At 37.2% G+C, this 10,024-nt stretch overlaps 1 protein-coding gene across 2 annotated transcripts in view; it reads left to right on the forward strand.

The window, feature by feature from the left end:
* Nucleotides 1-10,024, forward strand: part of rgs7a (regulator of G protein signaling 7a) — a 51,651-nt gene that overhangs the window by 32,677 nt on the left and 8,950 nt on the right. For both annotated transcript variants that reach the window (XM_016566401.1, XM_016566402.1), the window contains exons 3-9: nt 1,012-1,108; nt 4,356-4,406; nt 6,422-6,528; nt 6,907-6,958; nt 7,583-7,647; nt 8,440-8,516; nt 8,940-9,021. In XM_016566401.1, coding sequence (XP_016421887.1) covers nt 1,012-1,108; nt 4,356-4,406; nt 6,422-6,528; nt 6,907-6,958; nt 7,583-7,647; nt 8,440-8,516; nt 8,940-9,021 — 531 coding nt within the window. The remainder of the gene's footprint in view (nt 1-1,011; nt 1,109-4,355; nt 4,407-6,421; nt 6,529-6,906; nt 6,959-7,582; nt 7,648-8,439; nt 8,517-8,939; nt 9,022-10,024) is intronic.

The following is a 10,024-nucleotide window of genomic DNA, read 5'->3' on the forward strand; positions in this document are numbered from 1 at the left end:
GGGTCAGTTCACAGCAGTGATGGAAATTAATCTTTTCCAATAAGTTTAAATTTATTTTTACCTTTTATGGGCATTTTTTTTTACCTTTATAAAGCCATTTTTTTCTAAAAGTGTACATCATCTTTTGAGTCAAATTCTTACATTTAATCAGTCAATTATAATAATAATACATTTAGGCTGTTACTAAACAAATTAAATCAGTATCAATAAAATTAATCTTTGCAGAAGTTGCATATGAAGTGGCATTTAGATGCATTTACACATGTTAATGCAGCTTAGAGGGACATGGAATGCTTTAAACTGCAGTTACAAATGCATAAATAATGTTTTGATATTTAAAACATGAAATGTTGAATACTGATATTTGAAATTATTAAAAAATTGAAAAGATACTTTAAATGTGAAATTAAAACCGCCAGTAGGTGGCAGCAAGTCACTGTTAAGTGTGTCATTGCGATTGAACCGAATTATTTACACGGTTGATTCATTCAGAAACAAAATGTTGCTCGGAGACGCAAAACAGTACTGTGGCTGTGTTTGGAATGTTTTTTTGTGGCGAACTAGCACAGAAATAGCGCAAAAACAGCCAATATGGTGTCTAAAACGTAAGTCTCTTGATATTAACTTATTGTTTATTGATGCGCAGATTTGGCCTGCATGAACTTCCCCAAGAAATTAATGAGTGAACATAATTTACGAAAAGTAACCCACCAGATTGGCTAGTGATTTGACAGCGTTACCCGCCACAGCTGATTTTTGCTCAATTTGGCGGGTTGGCGGGTGTTAATTTCAAACCCTGATTATAAGGTATAAAGAAAGTTTTTTGCTTCATTAGATGCAATTAAAATTTGCAATGAAAATATTTGTATTAAAAAATAAAAATCGTATTTTCCACCTCATGGAATATTGACAATGATTTTTATGCTTATTTCTGTCCCGTGTTGCAGGAGAATAATATGCACATATGTTTTCATTACTTCAGTCTAATGTGTCTTTCTCTCTCTTGTTCAGATGGAGGATGTGATTGGCAGGATGCAGGATGAAAAAAATGGCATACCTATCCGTACAGTGAAGAGTTTCCTATCCAAGATTCCCAGTGTCTTCTCTGGTAATTCCCCTACTTCTGTTTTATATACACTGCTGGCGCTGAGAAAGCAGGATTCAGCAGAAGCCAGTGCCCCACAGCAAGCCTGAAGACCAGCACAATGCAAACTCGGCCAGAACTCTGTAGTGCAGCGCCAGTACCAGAGCCCTTCGTCTACTGATCTCTGTTGATAGCCTGATCTCTATCAAAGGTCTCTGGCCTGCATTGCTCTGGTGGAGAAGCACTATGAATTCTGGGTATAAAGATCAGGGCTTGAATTGGTGGTTCAGGAGATTTGACTCATTATAGTTATTCTAACAGCCGGAAACAGCCATTATAAACGTAGCTAATGGAATATTCTGGCTTAATTTCAAGCTAATGTTTATGGACCACATCAGTGGCATGCTGTCATTTGCCACAAACCATAATTTTACAGTTAATTTTCAACAAAGAAGGGATGAGTTGAAATTATTGTTTGTGGTATTCTATCTGTGGTCCATAACCAAGAATATCAATTTAACATCTTTTTAAAGAAAACTACAAAAAAGACAGAAATTATTGGATCCATTATTTATTTAAATAGAATAATTAGAATGTTTAATTTTTTATTGGATAATGATTGCACTATTTACATATCAGAAGAGTGCAAATATTATACTCCTGTATATGCTATAATCCATTTTAGAAGAGCAGGATTAGGAATGAAAAAGCAAGAGAGAAATTCTCAGAAGAATATTCTTTCATTCCTCTGACTGCGATCCCCCGGAGGATTCATTAAAAGGCCAGCTTCAAGCTCTAACACCCCAGTCTCTGCCTCTCTATGCTTTAAAAAGTCTCTCAAGCTCTTGGCTTCTGCTGTCTCTGGGGACACGCCTCTCATTGCTGATTGGCTGAGGCAATAGCGGCTCTGTGCATATTTTGGGAATACTGGATTTGATTGGTCGGTAAGGGGTATCTCGGAAATATTTTTCTCAGAAGAACCTGTTCACAGTTTATTAATTTAGCAGTGACCAGGTTGAAAACGAAATACTTGAATGCAAAACTTTGAAATTAAATTAAACACCATTTATATTCACTGTAAAATGGTTAGTAATACTTATAGGAATAGCTGAAATTTGTTGAAAATATACTCACCCTCAGCCCATTCAAGATGTAGATGAATTTGTTTCCTCATCAGAACAGATTTGGAGACATTTAGCATTACATCACTCACTCACCAATGGATCCTCTGCAGTGAATGGGTGCCGTCAGAATGAGAATCCAAATAGCTGATAAAAAATTCACAATAATCCACAAGTAATCCACATGACTCCAATCCATCAATTAACAATTATCAATTACTTGTGGGTTATTGTGAAGTTTTTATCAGCTGTTTGAACGCTCATTCTGACGGCACCCATTCACTGCAGAGGATCTATTGGTGAGCAAATGATGTGCTAAATAGTGCTAAATTACTCCAAATCTGTTCAGGTGAAGGAAAAAACATATCTACTTCTTGGATGGCCTTAGGGTGAGCAAATTTTCAGCTAATTTTTATTTTTGGGTGAACTATTCATTGAAAGGTGAAGATTTTTATATCAATCTTCCAGTGGTGTACTCTGAATATTAAGCTTTAATAATTACAGCTATATAATAATCACACTTCACTTTTAAAACAGTGCTCCGACAGAATTTTTTGCCCTTTTACTGCAATTATGAGACTTTTGTCATAATTTATATAGAGATGTGTACCTTACTCTAGACATTCATTTATTGTAAGTGGATATGCAGGAACTAGTTCATGGTGTTGACTTCTTGGTTGCTTCAAGAGTCAGACAGAAAGAGGACAAATAGGGGTTTAGGGGCGCAGGGGTGAAGATTATACCATTCTGCTAATCCACGAAATACTGCAGCAGAGCTCTGCTAGACTCAGATCCTCTTTGGAGCATCCAGAACTGCTGTACTTACCTTTAACAAAATTTATACAGTTCTGCTGCTTAGCAAGAGAGAGAGACAAGGATTAGTCTGAGAAAATGTAGAAAGAGAAACTAAAGAAAGAACGTCTCTAGCCATGGTTCCCCGAGGGAACGAGACGCTGCGTCGAGATCGCTTTGGGAACGCCCTTGCGTGACCGCGTTCTGAAGCATAGGAAGTGGTGGACAAAAAGAATAGATGCAGTGGAGATGAAGAATAAAAGATAAAGCTTAGCTAGGATAGCTAAAAATGAAATGTCAATGTGACGAGAGGGGCGGGGCCGAGAGCCGTGGGAACGGAGCGAGGCCGGTGGAGTAATTGCTAATGCGCGACACCTGCGCCACTCACCGGTCTCGAGTCTCACGGAGGAGCTCCGGAAGGATAAAGGAGGAGGGGCTACAGTGTTGGACGAGAGAGGACCAGGCCTGGACTTTATTTTGTGTTTTGGTTCTGCTTACCCCCAGGTACGCCGCGGCCGCTGTGATCGGCTCCCCCGGAAGGGGGAGGGGGGGGAGTAGAGCGCAGTCTCGTGAGTACCCCCCCGGCCTGCGAGGGGCGATGGGGGTATGTGACGAGAGGGGCGGGGCCGAGAGCCGTGGGAACGGAGCGAGGCCGGTGGAGTAATTGCTAATGCGCGACACCTGCGCCACTCACCGGTCTCGAGTCTCACGGAGGAGCTCCGGAAGGATAAAGGAGGAGTGACTACAGTGTTGGACGAGAGAGGACCAGGCCTGGATTTTATTTTGTGTTTTGTGTGCGGCAGTCGTCCGCGAGGGGCTGCCGCTTTACTTTCGTTTTGTGTTTGTTTAAGTGTTCGCCGGTTCCTGCCTCCTTTTTCCCGACCTACAAAGTTTGCTACAGTCAAAATGAAAATACTGAATGGACAATATCTCAGACAATACATCTGTTGACACAAAGACTAAAAAACAGCAGTTCTGTCGTTCATCTTTATCATTATCATCTGTGGTGTGGTTTAACTCATTTTTACACTGATTATGAGTTTATGGTAGAGCTCAAAAATAACTTTTTTTTTCTCAAATTCTAATGGCAAGTGAATTGAAAGCATTTCTTACCAACCATGAAACGGCATTTTGCTGATTTTTAATTAAAAACTGAAATGAATGAATGAATACATAAATAAAGAAATAAGAAGATATTTTTAGTTTACTTGTGTCACATTTCAGGTTTTCCTTAGTAGACCCTGCTATTGAGACTTGATTCGAATTTTTTGAGTAGCCAATTTGTCATTTATCTCTTTAAAAAGAGACACACAATCTCCTTAGATTTTGAACAGCAACCTTCTTTTCTTCTTTTCCAGGTTCAGACATTTTGCAGTGGCTGCTGAAGAATCTATGTATCGAGGATCAAGGTGACACAGCCTTTTCTTTTCTTTAACTGACAGTGCTGCAGCTGTGATGTGCGTAGATTAAAAATCTACTCTTATTTTGATTAATTCAAATGCACTCTTTTTTATAAAAGTCAAAATCATAGCTTCAGCTGACAGGATAATATATTCAGGATTTGCATATTCATAATTATAAGTTGGCAAACAGCTAATGTCAGCATCTCCTGTTACTCCTTTAATTGAAGAAGAGGAGGGGAGGAAGACATTTTACAGTAACACACAGCAGATAGTCGTTGAAAGAGAAGATTATGTTTCCCAAAGGCTTGTTCTAACTGCTGGATCACTTTCGCACATCTGCGTCTTTAGCAACAAGAATGGAGAAACTCCTTTGAAACTGTAGCTTGGCAAGCAATGCACTACTACATTGAAAAACAATTTTCACTCACAAATTGCTAGTAAATTTCACAAAAAATTACAAATAATGACAAGTAACACTTTGAATTAAACATGAATAAAATGTTGACATTAATTTAGTGTGAAATTAAGTATTTAAGTGTCAATTAGTAGTCAAGCTACTCTTCTACAAAAAAAACACAAGCTACCATTCTTTCCAAAATTATGTATTATTTTTGAAATTATTAAAATATATTTGTTCGTAACCCATGTATTGTTGCAACTAATTGCAGCTAATGTTTTATTTACTCAAAAAGCTAATTTGTTCTTGCATTTGCTGTGGTAGTCTGAGGTATTGTGTTTTGGGGAAGACGCAAAGAAGATAAAGAGATTTTTTTTTCTTTACACAGCAGTGAGATTCGATTTGTTTCTGAGTATGGTGTATATCCCTCTACTTTAGATTCCCTCTGACAGATTAGACAGGTGTGTGTGAGTAAGTGTGTGATAGGGGGCTCTTCTCAGACAGGAAAAGAGCAACCAGATAAGTGCACTGAACATCTCAGTATACTCAATAGACTGTGCCTGAAACAAAGGAGAGATAAAAAGTAAGAACTTTAAAAAAGTTTCTCTCTGTTCAGTTCTTTGCTACACTGCTGATTAGTGGGATTTACCTTGTGAACATGCCTGGTGGGAAGCTCTCATCAAAACAACAACAGCTGCAAAAGCATACTGCACCCTTGAAAGCAAAAGGATATTAATTTGTAATCAGCACAGACACATGCTCTAAGGTGCACACTCACAGTAAACACTGTATTGTAAAACTTTAATAGATAATAATTTATTGATGCTTAACTCCCTCTGCTATGGGTTCTGCAGTTCTCCTGGTTGTAGTAGAATGTTTTTTCCATGCTTCCTGTGGTAGATGCAGTAGATATTCCTCTGGTCGTACAGTCTATCTTGGAATATCATTTAAATTTCTTAAAGGATAGATTATAAGATTCGAATGGGAAAAAAATAAACTTCCTATAGATTTGAATATATATAGAGGTATATATAGAGGCATTAAAGTTTGCATGCATTGCAAAAAATGAATATCTTCCTCAGTATTTTTGTTTTTCAATACAAGTCTACAAAACTCTTTAGCGCAAGATACATTTACTTGAAATGCTAATGTAAATTAAATCTAGATAAGCTGAACAAAATTAAGTGAATTGTGTTTTTTTGAAAATTTTGAATGGTTTGAAATTGTATTTTCAAACTTTGAAGTGTTGCTAATACAACTCATTGTGTGCTCCCTAGGCATTTACATTCAGAGAATGATATTGAAGCATTGTGTTCCCTTCAATTTATTCCTTATAATTTCTTTATTTGGTCCTCAAAATTTACCTTCACCAAAACCTGCAAAAAACAAAACAAAAAAACTAATACCAAGATACCAAGATATAAAATTCCATCAATAGTTCAGTTAATGCAAATTTTATTTCCAGAATCACAGTCAGTGTCTCTGACATTCTGCTCAAATTTCATACCCCTTGTTTTGTACATTTAATTTTAGAGCAGAAAAAAAAAATAATAATCTTGGCATAAAGAGTCGGGTTGTCACTTCGTACTTGGACTTCTAAAAAACCCATTATTTGTTCCTCTAGTGGAGGCTCTTCATCTGGGCACACTGATGGCGGCTCACGGCTACTTCTTCCCCATCTCTGACCATGTGCTCACTCTTAAAGACGATGGCACATTCTACAGATTTCAGGTCAGTTGTTTTGCTGATTTGAGGAGCAAAATAGAGAGTGGACATTTGGAAACACTTTAAAATACAACATCCATGCTAAATATATTGCATGTTATTGCATGCTAATTATATAGCAGCCTAATAACATGCAATACAGTAGCTAGCTCAGATACTGATCGCTCCATCAAATAATTACACATTAAGTTCATGTTGTTCATTAGAATTAATCAGTACTTTATAATGTAAATATATAATAATCACTGTAATCAATGTAAAATGTGACTAAATCTTCATTAAAAACAACTGCAAGTGTCTTATTCATTTTTGTATATAAACTGAGCTTTAAAAGTATATGTGCTTGGAAAAACTGAGTTCATATTGTACTCTTTCATCGGTCAGACTCCGTATTTTTGGCCCTCAAACTGCTGGGAGCCCGAGAACACTGACTACGGTGAGTTTTGAGCGGGATCTGTTATCTGTATCTTAATGAGAACGGTCTATATGAACATGTATTTAATGAAATCCTCCAGATGGCTGGAGATCAGCTGGATCATGGAATGTTAGGAGTGTGTGAGCTTTAATAAGACTAGCCTATATAAACACAACCTAATTAAATCCTTCCAGCTGGATCGTGTGTATGCGTTTGTTGTCACTACATAAAACCTGATCCTTCATCCTCAACATTATATCTATGTTTACAGGAGAACTGTACTTGTAATATGCGTTCTGTATTTTAATCTCATTCATTTTCATAGGTATTTGTGTGTAAAATGGGGTTGCAGCAAGGGCATTTTTGTGCAGTATTATATACTTTACAAACAAATACCGATGAATACAATTGCGATTACCCTGTATTATGATTGTGTGCATGAGTGTGCCTCGGGTTAGGTAAATTATGCTTGCTCTGAATCCAGCAATCAGAACAAAGCAACGCTCAGGTGCGATTCGGTACAAGCTGGTGTGAAATATGTTAAATGTTTACTAAATATTTTAGACAACTCATTTGAAAGCCCTGAGGGCTGCTGAGGTGTGTGTGAGCAGTGTTTTTCACACACCTCTCGGCATCTCTCTGCAGCTGTGTACTTGTGCAAAAGAACAATGCAGAACAAAGCACGTCTGGAACTTGCTGATTATGAAGCTGTAAGTAATCTTCTCTTTGTTTCTCCCTCCTCTCTCTCTCTTAATTGTAACAATGCACGTCTCAGGCTTTGTACTTCAGACATTATTAGATAGAAGATATTAGGAAGATGATAAGGTAATGACAATCTTTAAAAAGAAAGTCGGCCTAATCCAAGCTGGGCTTTAAATGTCAGGCTTTGTTTGCATAATCCATGTAAGCTCTTCGGTAGGCCTGCATAGATGGATCTCTTTCCACCAACGTCTTTCTTATATTGAACTGTAAACATGTAATCATTCGGCCTCCTCTTCATTTTTCTATTATTAAGTTAACCCTTGTGCTGTGTTGAAAATCCTTTACCTAATTTAGTGTCGACCATCCTTTTAAAATATGCTTGTAATCTCTCGTAATGCTATATTTTCACCATACCTGTTTGACAACTTGTTTTCTTTCAATTAGTGCAGGTTTTGTGTTTGGAACTGATTGGTCTTAGGCCTCATTGATCTGAGCTTATGCAACTGTTTTTGGGTGAAAACATATTAGTTAAGGATGATTTTGACAATGCTCAGCTCAGATCATTGAGGCCTATGATCAGTCAGTTCCAAAAACAATCAAAAAGCACAAAAATTATCCAATTTGTGGGGGAAGTTATTATACTGACCTTAAGGTAAGTTTCGTTTTTTGGAAGAAAGAAACCCCTCTCTGGGTAAAAATGAGTGGTACACGACATTAAACAGATGGCTTTATTATCTACAAAAAAGCTTTTTGTTTTTTACATTTTGGTCATCTAAAAATGTTCTTCTGTTCTCTTTCAGGAGAGTTTAGCACGACTACAGCGGGCATTCGCCAGGAAATGGGAGTTTATATTTATGCAAGCAGAGGCTCAAGCAAAGTATGTATCTTTCAGTCTTTCATATATGTTCAGATCATGTATTTTTTGTTGTGCATTTGTAAAAGCCAGCCACCCTGTCAGAAGACAGGAAAGTGACTATTTACGTAGTAAGAATTAAAATATTAATGGGCAGTTCTCTTAAAAGATCTGTCAGGCTGTTGGTTGTTCTTATGTTGTCTGTGCTAATGGATTTTAAAAGTCTCTTGGACAAATTGTGCAGTAAAATTGTTTTTGGATTGAACAGAACTTGTCTTATAAGTCACTTCTGCTGTTGTTCCAAGTAATTCTATAGTGCCTCTTAGTGCCAAAACATTAGGCAGCTTTATGACTTTTCAGCTCAGTTGCATGGTTCATTGCATGTTTGCTTTTTCTTTTGGAAGTTAAATGTTTTAATTGCTTTGGCTTGGTGTTCTGTCTGTTCAGAGTCGATAAGAAAAGAGACAAAATTGAGAGGAAAATACTGGACAGTCAGGAGAGGGCTTTCTGGGATGTGCACAGACCAGTGGTGAGTAAATGTATGTGTGTCTAAGTGCTGGACTAAGTCTGTGGAAGAACAATGCAGCTATTCTCTTTTCTTCTTCAGAATTATTCTTTGTTGTTCTCGAGTGTTTGAAGTTGTTCCCTCGCAGAGGAATGACATAACAGTGTTGAAGCCCCCCTGAGTTAATGGAATCGCCTCTGTGCTTCAAGAATTGTCGGCTAGTCATAAAACTGAACACACATTCTGAAAATCATATATCATTCATTCCCTTAGACAATATTCTACAAAGTAAAAAGTGAAAATATGTGGTTGTCCCCTAAAGAGCTATTCCTACCTGATCTATCCTTTTAAAATTTCTTCAGTTTGATTTATCTTAATGCAGTTTATTCAGTTATACAAAATATTTTGTAAATATTATATTTTAATATTTTTAAACAAATTTGATTTAACATTTTATTTTATTTTGTTAGTTCATTTTATTACCCAAAGAAGCACATTTTCCATATTTCCTATTAAAGCATTTTGTAGCATATCCATGAAATACAGCTTAAAAACTCTTAGGAATCCCTAGAAAACGCTTTATGAAGATTTACCATGGTTTTATTATATTAATACTGTAAGAACTATTGTATTTTGGTAGAAATGTTATATGGTCAAACGCCAACATGTTAAAGGTCCCATATTGTCAAAACTGAAATTTCCTGGCTTTTTTCACGATAACTGAGGTCTAGTGGCTATTTAACTACCATATAAGTTTCAAAACAGTCAAGTCCACAGTAAAATGCACACAGCCTGCATAAAGTAGCTATGATTTTTCACGAACCGTTGTGACTTATGTAAAAAGGTGACGTCAGAACTACACAGTCACCGCCTTCAGTCACCACCCCGAGCACCGCCCACAGTACCACTCTCCTTTTGCCAAACCCCCAGACAACATTGCGTCCATGCCATTGCTGAGCAACGACAACACGGAAACATGTCGAAAAAGTTAACTTTAACCACGAAACCAGATCGGCCGACCTGTAAC

This window comes from Sinocyclocheilus rhinocerous, unplaced genomic scaffold, assembly GCF_001515625.1.
Source record: "Sinocyclocheilus rhinocerous isolate Xijiao unplaced genomic scaffold, SAMN03320098_v1.1 scaffold392, whole genome shotgun sequence".
Lineage (NCBI taxonomy): Eukaryota > Metazoa > Chordata > Actinopteri > Cypriniformes > Cyprinidae > Sinocyclocheilus > Sinocyclocheilus rhinocerous.